The sequence below is a fragment of the Physeter macrocephalus genome, chromosome 5 (assembly GCF_002837175.3).
Source record: "Physeter macrocephalus isolate SW-GA chromosome 5, ASM283717v5, whole genome shotgun sequence".
In the NCBI taxonomy this organism is placed as follows: domain Eukaryota; kingdom Metazoa; phylum Chordata; class Mammalia; order Artiodactyla; family Physeteridae; genus Physeter; species Physeter macrocephalus.
In genome coordinates, this window is record NC_041218.1 from 78,455,232 (window position 1) to 78,472,838 (window position 17,607).

The 17,607-nt window shown below is 39.5% G+C and overlaps 1 protein-coding gene across 2 annotated transcripts in view; it reads right to left on the reverse strand.

The window, feature by feature from the left end:
• RUNDC3B (RUN domain containing 3B) overlaps positions 1 to 14,658 on the reverse strand; it is a 160,811-nt gene extending 146,153 nt beyond the window's left edge. For both annotated transcript variants that reach the window (XM_055085053.1, XM_024129865.3), the window contains exon 1: positions 14,269 to 14,658. In XM_055085053.1, coding sequence (XP_054941028.1) covers positions 14,269 to 14,390 — 122 coding nt within the window. In that variant the 5' untranslated portion in view covers positions 14,391 to 14,658. The remainder of the gene's footprint in view (positions 1 to 14,268) is intronic.
• Between the last annotated feature and the right edge of the window lie 2,949 nt (positions 14,659 to 17,607).

Below are 17,607 nucleotides of genomic sequence, written 5' to 3' on the forward strand. Positions count from 1 at the left end.
ATCTACAAACAACAAATGCTGGGGAGGGTGTGGAGAAAAGGGAACCCTCTTGCACTGTTGGTGGGATTGTAAATTGATACAGCCACTATGGAGAACAGTATGGAGGTTCCTTTAAAAACTAAAAATAGAATTACCATATGACCCAGCAATCCCACTACTGGGCATATACGCAGAGAAAACCATAATTCAAAAAGATACATGCACCCCAATGTTCATTGCAGCACTATTTACAATAGCCAGGTCATGGAAGCAACCTAAATGCCCACTGATAGACGAATGGATAAAGAAGATGTGGTACATATATACAATGGAATATTACTCAGCCATAAAAAGGAACGAAATTGGGTCATTTGTAGAGTTGTGGATGGATCTAGACACTGTCATACAGAGTGAAGTAAGTCAGAAAGAGAAAAACAAATATCGTATATTAACGCATATATGTGGAACCAAGATAAATGATACAGATGAACCGGTTTGCAGGGCAGACATAGAGACACAGATGTAGAGAACAAATGTATGGACACCAAGGGGGGAAAGTGGCGGTGGGGGTGGTGGTGGGATGAACTGGGAGATTGGGATTGACATATATACACTGATATGTATAAAATGGATAACTAATAAAAACCTGCTGTATAAAAAAAAATTAAATTTAAAAAGAAACCCCCCAAATCTTTTTGAACCAGCAATTTGCCTTCTTTTTTCAAGTTTTATGCAAGTTAAGAACTCCCAACCATCATGTGTATTTTCCCCTTTATTTTTTCTATAATTTAAAGTCCTTTGTAAGGAGAAAAAAAAATACTTTTCATAGATCCATTTAGCAGGAGTCTGTAGACTATTGTCCACAGGCCAAAACCAACCAGTTGTCTGTTTCTGTAAATAAAGTTTTATTGAAACACAGAATAAAAAAGTTCCAACCATCTGGAATATATACCGTGAAACTCAAAAGTCTATTTTGGCAGTGTTTACCATTTTTTAAAATTTTGCTCAATGTAAAAATCAAAAAATGAGAGAGAGAGAAGTATATTTTAAAATATTTTCCCCACCTCTACTGTCAAAATTTCTTTCAAAATAGAATTGTTAATCTAGGTACCTTAAGGCTGAGATAGTATATTATTAACATCTTGTACTGCTATATAAGCAGAATGATGAGAGCAAGATTGCACAACATGAAAAATAACACTGAAGCACTATCTTCAAAAAAAAGGACAATTTTTAAAAATGTATTTAAAATTACAAAGTATTCAAACCAATAAAATTTCCCATCTTAAAATAACTCATTTGACTTATATGAAATAACTCCCAATTTAAATCATTTTAATAAAGAATACATTCACTGTACACTTGGATCACATATCCCTTTGGAATCCAATTCTTCTTTACTCAATGACAAGTGAAAATACTCAAATAATATATTTTAACATAGGTAAGCTATCTAGTAACTAGATAGACAATTCTACCACTGAAGTTGTTAGATTTTTTAAAATTTGAATGCTTTTTATTTGTTTCAGTTTTTAAAGGTTATATTCTATTTATAGTTATTATAAAATATTTGCTATCTTCCCCATGTTGTACAATATATCCTTATAGATTATTTTATACCTAATAGTTTAGACCTCTTAATCCCCTACCCTTATATTGCCCCTCCTCCTCCCTTCTCTCTCCCCACTGGTAACCATTAGTTTGTTCGCTATATCTGTGAGTCTAAAGCTATTAGATGTTTAAAACTCTACTATTATTAGAGATTAGTCATTAGGGTGACTGTTTAAAAATAAGTGAGGATGGTTCTTTAATTCACCTTCAACCTTATTTTGGAAATGTCCACTGCTATTATTCTTCACTAGTTAGGGAGAATTACCTCATTTGATAAACATACCCACTACATACTAGATGCTGGGAATAAAACAGATGCTGAATAAACTATGATTCCTGGGCTTGAGAAATGCACATTCTAATAGGAGACAAAAAGATAATTAGATTACAGCATAATGAGGGCCATATTTATTTAAAAGTATGTTTTAGGATGAGGGGGGATAAATGGTTCTAACACTACTGGAGAGGCAATAAAATTTAAATTTGCATTATATGTAAGAAATCAAGGGTAACTGTCCAAAGGATAGAAACCAAATATATGAACAGTTGACCCTTGAACAACACAGGTTTGAACTGCAGAGGTCCACTTATACATGGACCATTTATTTCCCATAAATACATACTACAGTAGTATATGATCCACGGTTGGGTGAATCTGTGGATGCAGAATCACAAGTATGGAGGGCTGACTGCAAAGTTACACGTGGACTTTTGACTTGTGGAGGATCAGCATCCCAACCCCCACATTGTTCAAGGGTCAACTGTATAGAAAACGGAAAAGAATATATTACCAACAAGTTCATAGAGAGAAAAACTCTATGTGGAATAAATGAAATAATAAAAAATACTGATATATAAGAAAACAAGAAGAGAGAAAAAGTGAACTTAAATAGTAAAATGGTAGCCATAAACCCAAATGTAATAACATTAAATAGAGATGGGCTAAACACTCTAAATAAAACACTAGATAAAATGCAAAATTCAATTCTATCCTGCCTACAAGAGACACTTTAAATTTAAGGACCCAGAAATACTGAAATTTAGGAATGGAAAAAGTAGAGACTTCCCTGGTGGTCCGGTAGGTAAGACTCCACTCTCCCAATGCAGGGGGCCCAGGTTCAATCCTTGGTCAGGGAACTAGATCCTGAATGCATGCCGCAACTAAGAAGTCCACATGCCACAACTAAAAGATCCCACATGCTGCAACTAAACATGCTGCAACGCAGACCTGGTGCAGCCTAAATAAATAAATAAATATTAAGGGGGAAAAAAAGAATGGAAAAAGTACATAATACAAATGCTAACTACAAGAAAGCTGTTTTAACTACATTAATAGCAGGAAAAAAATAGACTTTAAGGTAGGAACAGTATTAGAGATAAAGAAGGACATTTCATGATAACAAAGGAATGAAATCACTAGGAAGAGATCACAATTCTAAATCTGCACCCACCTAGTAATCGAGCAACAAAATACTTACAACAACAACAAAAAAATGACAGGGATTTCCCTGGTGGTCCAGTGGCAAAGAATCCGCCTTCCAGTGCAGGGGACCCAGGTTCCATCCCTCGTGGGGAACTAAGATCCCACATGCCGCAGGGCAACTAAGCCCATGCACCACAACTACTGAGCTCGTGCACCTCAACGAGAGAGCCCACATGCCGCAAATTACAGAGCCCACGCGCCCTGGAGCCCATGCGCCACAACTAAAGAGTGAAAAACCATATGCCGCAACTAGAGAGAAACCCGCATGCCACAACGAAGACCCAACACAGCCAAAGAAAAATAATAACAATAATAAAGAAAATAAATAAATATTTTAAAATATGACAGAACTAAGAGGAGAAAAAGACAAATCTACACTCATAGAGATAGACTTTAACACATCTCTCTTAATATCAGGCTAAGCACACAAAAAACTAGTAAGGATACAGAAGATATAAACACAATTAACATACTAGATCTAATTGGCATACATGCAATCAACAATGACAGCATACAGTCGTCCCTTGATATCTGTGGGGAATTGGTTCCAGGACCCCTGAGGATACCAAAATCCACAGATGCTCAAGTCCCTTAAAGTTGGCCCTCCATATAGGCGGATGTGGAACCGGTGGATACAGAGGACTGTTTATATTCTTTTCAATTGCATATAAAATATGTATCAAAATTAACCATATGGTGCATCATAAAAGCATAAATAAAAATTCAAAACTTTAAAATCTTTTAGAATATTCTCTGCACAGTGGAATTAAGTTAGAATTCAATAACTAAAAATAGAAAATCCTCAGCTGTCTGAAAATTAAACAATACCTTTTAAAATAACCCATGAGTCAAAAAAGAAATCCCAACAGAAAGTAGAAAACATTTTAAACTAATTAATAGTGAAGATACAAATTTTAAATCTTGTTTGCTATCTCAAAGCAATGTCAAACAAAGTAATGTGCAGTATTGAAATGCATAGAGCAGAAAGACGAAAGCCTGAAAAACAATGATTTAAACTCCCATCTCAAGAAATTAGAAAAAGAAAATGAACTTTTTAAAAAGTGGAAGGAAGGAAATAAAGACGGGAAGAGAAATCAATAAATTACGAAACAAATATACAATAGAGGAAATTAACAAAGCCAAAGGCTGGTTCTCTGAAGATATTAATAAAATTTATATACTCCTAGTAAGAAAAAAAAAACATGGGAAAAACAGAGATTACCAATATCAGGAGAGAAAAATGGAAAATGACTACAGATTTTTAAACAATAGAAAGATATTAAGAGGATATTAAGAAAAGTTTTAAGTTTAAATTTGATAACATACATGAAATCGGTGCATTCCTTGAAGAACTCGCTGAAACTGATAAAAGAAGAAACAGGAAATCTCAATTGTTCAGTATCTATTAAATAAATTGAATCTGTTACTAAACGACTTCCCACAAAGACAATTTGTGGTTCAGATTTCTTCCCTGGTGAATTCTTCCAAAAGTTTAAGAAAGAAATAATATTAACCTTATACAGATTCTTCTACAGAACACAAAAGAACATTTCCCAACTTGTTTTGTAAGGTCAGATAATTTTAACGACAAACCGAGACAAGGACACTATAAGAAAGAACAATCACAGACCAATCACTTTCATGAACAAATATGCAAAAATCCCAAATAAAATATCAACTCATTGAATGTAAAGATATGTAAAAAAGATAATACAGCACAACCCAGTTTTTTTATTCCAGGGTAGTTTAGCATTAAAAAGTCAATCAATGTAATTCACTACATAAAAAGAAAAAAGGAGAGAAATCATACGTTCATCTTGATAGACAGAAAAAATATTTGTTAATAGAGTATTCAGTATCCACTTATGATAAAAATTCTCAGCAATCTACAAGTAGAAGGGAACTTAAAAAAACCTACTGCAAACATCCTACTTAAAGGTAAAACTATTAATGCTTTCTGTAATACTGTGGTCCTAGCCAGTGCAGTAAGACAAAAAAGAAAAGACATAAAGTTTAAAAAGGGAAGAAATAAAACAGGCACAAGACATGACAATGTACTCAGAAAGCTAAAACAAACAAAAACTGCAGAAAATCTATTAGATTTAATAAGTAAATCTGGTAAAATTGCTAGATTACAAGACCAATATTTTAAAAGGTAAATTCGATGTCTATATATGAGCAAAAAAGAAAGAAAATGAAAAGGTTGGTTTTTTTAAAATACATTTATTTATTTATGTATTTTTGGCTGCGTTGGGTCTTCGTTGCTGCGCAGGGGCTTTTCTCTAGTTGCGGCGAGCGGAGGCTACTCTTCATTGCGGTGCACAGGCTTCTCATTGCAGTAGCTTCTCTTGTTGCAGGGCAAGGGCTCTAGGCACGCAGGCTCTAGAGTGCGGACTCAGTAGTTGTGGCACATGGGCTTAGTTGCTCCGCGGCATGTGGGATCGTCTCGGACCAGGGATCGAACCCATGTGCCCCGCATTGGCAGGCGGATTCTTAACACGGCGCCACCAGGGAAGTCCGAAAAAGTTTTTAAATGATCTATTATAATAATACAGACATATCAAATATGGAAGGACAAATCTAAAAAGAGATATAATATCTATATGTTCAAAACTACAAAACGACTTTGAGAAAAATTTCAGAATAGTTAAATACATGAAGGGATGGATATAGTATATTCATGGATTGCATTTAAGTCTCATAAAAATGACAATTCCCAAAATTGATTTATAGATTAAGTGCAATCTTAATAAAAATCCAGATTTTTAATGGAAATTGACAAGCTGATTCTAAAATCTAGTTTGCAAAGCCCAAGAACAGACAAGACAATATTGAACAACAAAGCTGAAGAACTTACATTACCAAACATCAAGACATATTATAAAGTTATAGTTATTAAGCCAGTATGATATTAGCTCAAGGACAGATAAATAGACTAATGGAACGGAAAAGGGAGTCCAGAAGCAGACAAATGATCCAGTCACCTGACTTCCGATAAATGTGACACTTGAGTGTAGTGGGGAAAGCATGGTCTTTTTAATAAATGGTAACAGGTCAAACTGATTTTCCTAAGGTAAATACTTAAATCAAGTACGGGTAGATTGTTGATATAAATGTAAAAAAGCAAAACAATAAATCTTTTAGAAGAAAACAGAATAATATTTGCATTACTGCCAATTTCCAGTCACAATAAGCAACCCATGAAGGAAATTTATGGACTACTTTACAATTAGGAACTTCTATTCACAAAAACACACTACAAAGAGAATGAAAAATCAAGCCACCAAATGGGAAAAGATGCTTGCCTTAAATATATCCAGCAAAAGACCCACATAGAACGTACAAAGAGTTACACATCAGACAAACAAAAAGATATTCCAGATGATAAACGACTTGAACTGGCACTTCACAAAAGAGACTCTCCAGAGCTTCCCTGGTGGCACAGTGGTTGAGAGTCCGCCTGCCGATGCAGGGGACATGGGTTCGTGTCCCGGTCCAGGAAGATCCCACATGCCGTGGAGCGGCTGGGCCCGTGAGCCATGGCCGCTGAGCCTGCGCGTCCGGAGCCTGTGCTCCGCAACGGGAGAGGCCACAGCAATGAGAGGCCCGCGTACCGCAAAAAAAAAAAAAAAAAAAAAGAGACTCTCCAAATGGCCAAAGGACTTATGGAAATGTGCTTATGCTTAACTTCAACAGACATCAGGGAAATACAAAATTTCAAGTGTTGGTGAGCATGTAGAGCAACTGGAATTCTTATACAGTTGACCGTTGAGCAACCCGGGTTTGAACTGCACAGGTCCACTTTTACGCAGATTTTTTTTCACTAAATACAGTACTACACAATCAGCCGTTGGCAGAATCTGAGAATGCAGAACTACCGATACAAAGAGCCCACTATGAAGTTATATGCAGATTTGTGACTGCGCTGAGGGTCAGCACCTCTAACCCCTGCATCGTTCAAGGGTCAACTGTACACTTTTCACTACTATGCAGACTGGTACCACGCCTTTGGAAAACTGTTATATCCACTGAAGCTGAACATATGCATGCCATATAACCCAGGAACTCCACTCATAAGTATATATCTGATAGAAATATGTACATATATTCACCAAAATACATATTCATGAATATTCAATTAGTAATAGTCAAAAAGTGAAAACAACTCGAATGTCCATTAGGCTGAATGGATAAACTGCGGTATATTCATGCAATGGAAAAAGATACAGCAATGAAAATTAACAAACTACAGTTATGTGCAACAAAAAGGGTGACTCTCTTGGGGCTTCCCTGGTGGCGCAGTAAAAAAAAAAAAAGGGTGACTCACAAACATGATGTTGAGCAAAATAAGCTAAATAGAAAAAGGAGAAAAAGGTACATGGACTTTGCTGGTGGCACAGTGGTTAAGAATCCACCTGCCAATGCAGGGGACATGGGTTCGATCCCTGCTGGGGGAAGATCCCACATGCCGCGGAGCAACTAAGCCCGTGCTCCACAACTACTAAGCCTGCTCTCTAGAGCCCGCGAGCCACAACTACTGAAGGCTGTGCGCCTAGAGTCCATGCTCTGCTACAAGAGAAGCCACCGCAATGAGAAGCCCGCACGAGGCAACAAAGAGTAGCCCCCGCTCACCGCAGCTAGAGAAAGCCCGCGTGCAGCGACAAAGACCCAACACATTCAAATTCAGAAAAAGGCAAAACTAAACAGCTGTGTTGAGAGCTAGGAGAATGGTTACCTTTCATAGGGGTAGTATGAAAGAAGGCAAGGAAGAGGTTTCTAGGGATTTGGGTAGTACTCTCTTTTATTATTATTATTACATTCCCATAACTTATTTATCTTAAAACTGGAAGTTTGTAGCTTTTGACCACCTTCACCCTTCTGCTAACCTTCCACCCCCTGCCTCTTGCAACCACCAATCTGTTCTCTGTATCTATGAGTATGATTTTTTTTAAGATTCCACATATAAGTGAGATCATACAGTATTTGTCTTTCTCTGACTTACTTCACTTAGCATACCGCCCTCAAGGTCTATCCATGCTGTGGCAAATGGCAAAATTTCCCTCTTTTTTATGGCTGAGTAATATTCCGTTGTGTATCTATGTACCACATCTTCTTTATCCATTCATCATTCGATGGACACTTAGGTTGCTTCCGTGTCTTGACTACTGGAAATAATGCTGCAATGAACATGTGGGTGCAGATACCTTTCTGACATAATGATTTCATTTCCTCTGGGTAATGCTCTTTTTCTTGACACATATTTCTCATAAAAATCTTCACAAAAGAAGATACTTTTTAACATAATAAAAAATGTTCTTGACAACAATTCCAAGAAGATCCTCTGTAATTGCTTCTTCTGCTGACCCTCAACGTAGGCTGATGGAATCTTATCAATGCACGAGAGGGGCAAAAGCAACTGGGATAGGAGAGTGCAAAGCACTGCAGTCTACATACTCAACTGCTCTCTGATGATCTGGACTGATCCAGAGATACATTTTATAAACCTGTAACACTGAATATAATAGTGGATAAGCTTCACAAATCTCCCCCCTCAATATCATATCTCTCATCTGACTTCTGACATTTATCAGTCAGCAGTGAAGTTAAGATAATACCCTCTAATAAATGTGTAGGGGACAGCTATTCTCTGTTGTCAGTTGAATATGAACCCAGTTAAGCTAGGGGAAGAGAAAATGACCTTCTGTGAATGCTGAGAAGCCTACCTCTGACTGGTAAAATGATCATCCTATCTCCATTGTGAAAACCTACTATTAGGGCTCTAAGAATCTTTAGAAATGATACTGAACCTTCTCCAAAGCAATACAGTACAGGTAATGTTGCTCAAAGTCCCAACCCAAAGTTCTACTATGTACAGCATGACTAAAAGAGCTTTAGCCAAAAATATAATCATGATAGGCAAGGTATGAACAGTCTTAAAAGGGCATTCTCAAGCAAATATCAATAGTAACAAGGAAAGTAAGTCATTGAATTTAAAGTTATTTAGAGGATTATACCACCAATACTACTCGGTAATATTTCACATATCTGCAATGCCTCCACCCTGCTTAAGCACAGGAATAGATCATTTTTTTCCCGATTATTCAGCAACCAGAATGTTAAGAAGTTCAGAGTGCTAAAGCTCACTCACTGAACTCAGGCCTCTCAGTGACTTTTTTTTTTTTTTTTTAACAAAAAATAAATAAATTTACTTCTCTGCTTTCCTAGTTCACAGCCAATTATAATGAGCAAGTCAGGATGAGAAGCAAAAAGAAAAAAGCTGGTAGAAACAGGCAGAGTTGCAAGAAATAACAGCTAACTTGGTAGGAAGAGACAGTAAATGCAAAAACAGACCAAGAACTCCAAACACACAATCTTCTGAGGCCATGTAGCAAACAGTTCTATGTGCCTCAAGAGTCTCCAAGGGCAACCACTACACAGGGTATATTCACGGAAACAGATCCAGAGTAAAGTCATTGATAAGGATTATATTATACTACGTTGAGTTTTTTAAAATAAGGTAGGGAAATGTATAATCCTTTTTTTTTTAATGTTTATTTATTTATTTGGTTGCTCCAGGTCTTAGTTGCGGTAGGCTGGCTCCTTCAGTCCGGTTCGCCAGCTCCTTAGTTGTGGCATGCAAACTCTCAGTTGTGACATGCATGTGGGATCTAGTTCCCTGACCAGGGATCAAACCCAGGCCCCCTGCACTGGGATCGCGGAGCCTCATCCACTGTGCCACCAGGGAAGTCCCTGCAGAATCCTTTTTTAAAAGGAGTTCATCCAAAATGTTTAAAATATTCTTTATTTTAGTTTAAATCTGAACACTTAATTTATAAGCTTCAGTTATATGGAAGATTGCACACCACAATAAATGCTGAGTAAAGCACTGCAATTGATAAGAGAATTTTAACTCAAACATCAGTTACATGAAAAATATGAGCATCTCATTTCCCAAAAACACTGAGAAAATGAGGTGCTACTGTTATTTGAATTAACATACATGTTATGAAATAATATCTTGACCTATAGAAAAGTAAGAACTATGTACATGTTATTAAAAGTACTTTAGGGCTCCCCTGGTGGCGCAGTGGTTGAGAGTCCGCCTGCCGATGCAGGGGACGCTGGTGCGGGCCCCGGTCCGGGAAGATCCCACATGCCGCGGAGCGGCTGGGCCCGTGAGCCATGGCCGCTGAGCCTGCGCGTCCGGAGCCTGTGCTCCGCAACGGGAGACGCCACAGCAGTGAGAGGCCCACGTACCAAAAAAAAGTACTTTAATTTTGAAAATCATCATTGGTCTCCACTGTGCTTAGCTCATCATACTACCTCTTTCAATCTCTCATTAATCCTTTCCATGCACAAGATGTGAAACTTACGACTCTGTGTGGAGAGTTTCTCTTAAAAGAACTGGTTTAAACATTTAACAAATGTTATTTTAAAATATTTATCCATGTATATTTAAATGTTTATCTTAATAATTTATTTTTCATAAACTAATGTTAACCCACAGAAAGGGAATTTATATTTTAATTCTCCTTGTCACCAGAACTAAAATCAAACGAATATGTACTTTTTCAATAACCTATGAAGCTTAAAAATGATAGAAAAAAATGAGTAGTACCTGATTTTCTATGTATGAAAAATGCAGGTTAAAAAAATCCTGAAGGACTTTAACAATTTAATTTTTCTAAATGGTAGAGAATATGCAGGGAAAATACTAGTTGGTACACAGAACTAAAGTCAGTCTATGAATATTTTGGAGTTGAGTGTGGAACATTTAGAGATCTCAAATGACCTACTTTCTCTCCACCACAATCTGTGAAAAATATGATAAAAGAGTACTTATTTGCTGAGATAAGTACTAAGTGTTTTTAGTCTATAATATATAAATGTTCATGAAAAAATACAAATGATGAAATAATTACATACAATGAACCAAAATTCAATTCCTAACTATCCCACCTAACCAAATAACTCACTTCCAAAGTTTAAACTGTAATAATATTGTTCTTATATAAGGCGTTTTTAAACTGAAAAAATTGTGTAGTTACATAATAAGGTTGTAAACCTAAACTGAGAGTACAGTATGCCTAAATTGTTTAAGGGGTAATGAAAATCATTACTGTATAAGTATTAATACATATAATAGAATGATAGTCAGGGGGTGGGGGGAGTTTCTTTTGGTTTGGTTTGGCTTTCTATACTGTTCCATTTTTCCAGAATATCAGCAGAGTCACAATATGGAAGGCACAATTCAAAATGGTTTTTTTTTGTTTTTTTTTTTTGTGGTATGCGGGCTTCCCTCTGTTGTGGCCTCTCCCGTTGCGGAGCACAGGCTCCGGACGCGCAGGCCCAGCGGCCATGGCTCACGGGCCCAGCCGCTCCGCGACATGTGGGATCCTCCCAGACGGGGGCGCGAACCCGGTTCCCCTGCATCGGCAGGCAGACGCGCAACCACTGCGCCACCAGGGAAGCCCCTCAAAATGTGTTTGTTTACAGAGAAAAATGCACATGCCTCATTCAGCTACCATTAAACATATGTCTACCGTTACCCTGCTCATGTTTGGAGAAATTCAAAACCAAATATAAACTCATTCTGCTTGAAGACTATTATTAGTTTCAGGGCTGTCATTGAAGATTACCAATGATCTGGTCCAAGTTTATTTTACAGATGAGAAAACTAGAAAATGGGCTTATTAAAAGACACACAATTAATGACAAAGTAAACTTAGAACTCAATTGTATGTCCACTAAACCAGCTTCTTCCCAACTTAAATACCAAATCACATCTGATCTGCTACATAAAAATTTTTAAATAAATTCATTAAGAGACATGGGTGAGATACCCAGGGTTCTGTTAACTCTGAAAGTGAAAACCAACAGAAATGCATAAATACTGATTTGCTCATTTTGCTGAATTTAGGTGGGGATATTTAAAACATCCAAATGGCCTACAGTGACTTTTTTTCCAAAAAATAAAAGGCTTTTAGACAAAGCCTATCAAATACATCCCATTACTACACAAGGATAATAATTTATATGCACCATCAACTATGTGGACGTGAAGAACAGTGTTAGTAGTATTATCCACATAAATAAATACACAAGTTGAAATCTAAGCCAGAAATTGAAATTTATTTTAGCTACAATACTAAATTTACATGTAAACTGTAACTAAAGTCAGCACTTACACTCACTTCAGGGTAGAGAAGAAGAATTAGGCAAATAAACATAACAAAAATACAGCTAGCCCAGACAACAGTCCACACAAATCAGTGTGATGTAACTGAAATTTCTTAAAACATAACAACCTGTATCTTAAATAAGGTTGAGGTACAAGTCCCTTTCTTCTCCTGAACTGCCTCTGATGCCGTGACAAAAATGGAGATGCAAAGGGAATAGTACCCTCCACTGATTTTTTTTTCTCATCTGTTTTTATTCTGTCTTTAAAAATGAGTAGAGCATAAAACCTCTTCCCATCTACTGTGTTTTACCCCAAATCTTCAACATCCACCATTCCAAAGATTGACACACTGATTCAGAGCAATATATGTCAGCCCAGGTGTTTAAAGTTTTAGGTTGAAACATTTGGTTAATTAACACCATGCTGCAAACACTCAAAATCACTTCAGCTGCCACTACTACAAAACAAAACTCCCCAAAACAAAAACTGTTACCCTCCACTGGATTTACTCATACAATAAATATTTACTGAGTGTCAGATGCTATGGTAGGAAGAATGAAAGAAAAAAGAAAACAGCAAAAAGCAGACATGGTCGCTGCCCTGTGAAGCTTAACACTTATGGAGCCTTTATGAAATACATCACCCCAAGAATCACTGTATATGTTGGGGTCTGCCTGAAAACATCCTCTTTTTAAAAAATAATTCTTTTTAATACATGTAAAGGTAAGAAAATCAGGCTTGCTTACTGTTCTATTTACCTAATTTTTAAAAATTTGCTTAGATGTAAAAAAAATTTCATACAACCTATCGTCCTCCAAAGGTTTCATTCTAGACAGCACAAATGGTAAATTCAACAGATTCCATATTAATATTTTACTGTTTATAACTCCAAGTGCCATATAAGTCAGTAAGGCAGGTCTTCCTGCTAGATGGGCAAACAGCTGTAATAGTCTAAGGTAAAAAAACAAAAAGTCACTTGTTATTTTGAAAGTTTGAATATATATTTGAAAGTTATTGAATATAGTCCTAGTATAAATACCTATATTCTGCTTAAGATGCTAAACATTATTTACACAAGGAAAAGAACAAAATACAGATATAAATTGCAAAGGAGGAAAAGGTCTCATGATTCTCTCATTCTTACAGGATTTTCGACAGCTGATGAAGAGGGGTTTGATGGAACAACGTAATTTTACAGCAACTTAATGGTTTAAAGAAGTTCCTAAGGAATGAATGCTTAGGACTTCAATTTTTTTTTAATACCCAGAAACAAGACTTAAAGAAAATGTCAGCATGTTAAAAGTCAGTTATTTCTGAATACTGGGCTGGCTGAAAGTCATTATTCCTCTTATGTTTCTACATTTTCTAAAGTAAGGGAATACTACAATTACAGTTAGAAAACAAAGAAAGGCAGACCTTGAAATAAATCACTGACTAGGTATCCTTGACAGTCCCACTCTTGCTTTCAACTGCAGAAACAGTACTAACACTGCAATTTAGACTGGAGAGGACACGGACGGAGACACACACACACATAGCTAGCATGTAGTAGGCACTTAATATTTGTGGCACGAAAGGACAATATACATGTAAACAAGCCAAAACACAAAACGCACTCCGATTTTGAGGCAACACAGTAAACACAGTAACGATTCCTTTACTAAAAGCTGCCCGACAGCTTAACGCGCACTAAATGAAAGAGCTCTTTTTCCCTGCCCTCTTCTTCTACTCAGACACTAGATTGCACATTCGAAACAAATCCTCCCCCAGCCCCGCCCCAAGCCCTACCCTCAGCTGCTCCCAGCACTGAAATTGATGGAAAGTCCGGGGCCTTAGCGGTACCCAGACCGGCCCCTCTCTGGACGCTCCGCGCTGCGGACACGCCCGGCGCGGTAGCGGCCGGGGCTATAGCCCGTTATCTCCAGGACCCCCAGGGGCTCGCGCTCGCCCCAACCCTGAGCCCGCAGCGCCCGCGGCCCCCCTCTTCTCTCCCTAGCGGCGGGCCGCTCCGTACCTGCACACCGTGATCAGGTTCCTCCTCTCCACCGCGGCGTTGCGGGCGCTCAGGCTCTTCCTGCCGCCGCCGCCGCCCCCGCCGCGGTTCCCGCCCAGGCCCCCCAGGCTCCGGGAGGCCATGGCGGGCCGACCCCCGCGGCCCTTTTGTCTCGTGCGACCCCGCTCGCTGCCCACACCTGCTTCCCAGGGCTGTCGCTCGGCGTGCGGCCGTAGGGCCGCGGGAGGGTGGAAGGGAAGGAGTGGGGGGGACGGAGGGAGGGTGTGGAGGACGGTGGGGGATTCGCACACGGGGACTGGCGGCTGGCGCTCCGCACCAAAGCTACACACACATACACACCACACACACGCACCACCCCCGCCCTTGCGCGCGCCGCCAGCCGCCGGGAGGCGCGTGCAGGCCGGCGTCAGCAGCTCCCCTACTTCCCCCAGGGACCTCGGCGGCCGCGCAGGCGCGTGCCCGCCGGCCCCGCAGTCCCAACCACCCGCGCTCGGCCGCCACTGGCGCCCCAGCTTCAGGCACCGCAGAGAGCCACGGGCCTCACGCGCGCAGCCCCGCCCTCCCTGCCTCTATCGGGCCAATGCCGCCCTAGCTGGAGCCAATCGCAGCGCGCGAGGGGCGGGGCTGGCCGCGCAGATCTTTAAAGCAACCTGCTAGAGCCCCGCCCCGGCGCGTGGGCAGCTGTCAAGACGCCGGGCCCGCGCTCGCAGCCGGTGAGCCGCAGGCAGTCGGCACTCAGGGGAGCAGCGCTGCAGCTGGCCTAGGGATTGTGGGATGCGGGACTCGGGAGTGCTCTGGGCGTGTTGACGACCCTTGCCCGGAGCCCAGCTAACGGCTGGGATCGCTATCTCTAACGGCTGATCCCGTTCCCAGAATCCGACTCCCCAGCCTAGTGGCATCCGTAGCTACAATGCCGAGCCAGCAGCAGCGCCGGCTCCCGCCCCTGACCCAGGGCTGACTCCCAGGAAGGGAGCAGATTTTCTTTTGTCCTAACGCCCTCCCCTGGCCTAGTAGACAGCTACAGATAGCCCAAAGAGGGAAACTGCCTGCAGAACATCCCTCTTGCGGCGTCTGGTGGTGGGATTTTTGACGCCACTTCGCTCCTACCCCAGCCCCCAGCAAGGCCTGCAGCCAAGACTGACCACCCACAGAAGAACGAGAGCGGTGCGAGTGTACACTTTGCTCCTTTCACCCTTCTCCCGTCCTGGGCAGTGCCCCCGGAATTAGTGGGGCGGGGGTGGTGGTGCGGTGAGCCTCCGGGCAGTGTTTGGAACCTAGCCCCCACTTTCCAGAGCCTCTCCATCCCTCCGGCCTTACCAGCAAGGAGGTCCTGGCTTCGCCTGAGTTCCCTGGTGCTCATCTAGGTCGGCCGTTCACCTCTCTTTGCATCAATATGCCCAGATTTTTTTTTAACTTTATATTTTATATTGGGGTATAGCCCATTATAGAGTTGTGATAGTTTCCTGTGCACAGCAAAGCCACTCAGCCATACATATACATGTATCCATTCTCCCTGAAACTCCCCTCCCATCCAGGCTGCTACATAACATTGAGCAGAGTTCCCTGTGCTCTACAGTAGGTCCTTGTTGGTTATCCATCTTAAGTTTAGCAGTGTGTACATGTCTAACCCAAACTCCCTAACTATCCCTTCCCCCCCTCTTCCCCTCTGGTAACCATAAGTTTGATCTCTAAGTCTGTGAGTCTGTTTCTGTCTTGTGAATGACTTCATTTGTATCATTTCTTTTTAGGCTCCGCGTATAAGGGATATAATATATTTCCTTTCTCTGTCTGACTTACTTGGTATGACAATCTCTAGATCCATCCATGTTGCTGCAAATGAATATGCACAGATTTTAGAGTGAAATCCTTATTGACAGCTATCCCTGTGGAGCCTAGCACGGTGCTGTGCATAGAACAGGTTCTCAAATGTTCATTAAATTTAACTGGAAGTCACATTTGGAATTATTTTACTCTAATTTTACAGTTTTGGTGGTTCTAAAATCCATTAAACTTCCAGCTCTGGTTTTGACATTTCTGTCAAAGAATATTATAGAATAGATATATAGATATAGTGTAGATACCTCTGGACTTCTTATATATTATACAAAGTAAGACAGGAGGTTACTGTTACTCTATGTTGAACGCTTTTAAAACAGACTTATGTATATTAAAGCTGTAGGTTACTAATTTCCAAGGTTGTAAAAAATTTTAAAGCTCTATTTGAAATCATCAGGACAAAGACTGAGCCCTTTCATCCACTCATCCTAATCATAGTAGAATGAAAATACATGTAGAAAAAAAAACTGTCTTAACTAATTTACTACGATAAATATTCAGATATTAAAATTATAAGAAACAATTCAGACAGACTTTAAACATTATCTTTCACATAAATAAAAGTAGGAGGTTTTCCAGGTCAGTGCACTTGTTGCCAAACATTTCTTGTTGGCTCTGTGGTGACATAGAGGCTTGTAAGGAGGTTTACCCTACTCAAATTGAAACTGTTGTTTAAACACAGATGAAAACTGCATAGAAAGGAGAGTGGAAAGCCATCAGTTATCAAGAAAATTCCATGCTGGTTTGTCCTGTAGGAGTGAGAGAACACATATGTCTGAAACACTTATCAGGAAGACAAAAATGAGTGGTCATGTCAAATAGAGAAAAGTGAGGTGTCATTATTCTCAAAATTGGCTTTCTAGCCTTTCAAGTACATTTTCATGTTATTTGTACTACGAATTTATATTTATGACTGAAGACTTGGTAAAACTCCATCTTAGATGATTAGGTGATAATGTTATTTTTTCAAATGCTACTTTTAGGGGGATTCAGTTGACATTGGCACTTGCTGAACAAGATTTTGCCTTAAACCATCTTTTCTATGTACAGCGTGCCATTAAACTGCCACATGGGGGCCTTATGTGATAAAGCTTTTTTCTTAATTATCTTGAGCTATATGTCCTGGGTCTCATTCTTTCTCCAGATTACTAATCCGGTGATAACTAATCAATTATATGCAGTGCAGAGTACAATACTACTATACAGCCACATGAGTTTTCACATTACTTTTTGAACTTTTTTTGGCACCTATTGCAATTCTTTATTTATCCAAGAATTTGCACAAAGGTTATTCAGAGAGGTAAAAAGACACAATAAAAATAATGAAAACAGTAGATGCCGAATTTAACCTACAAGAATTCTGTAGAACTGAATGGGCAGATCATACTCATTCACCATTTTCCCAATCACCTTGTTCTCCCCATCAAAAAATACAAATTTTTTTTTAAAAAAAGACAAAATTACAACTGTGACATATAAAATGTCCTCAAATCTAAAATACTA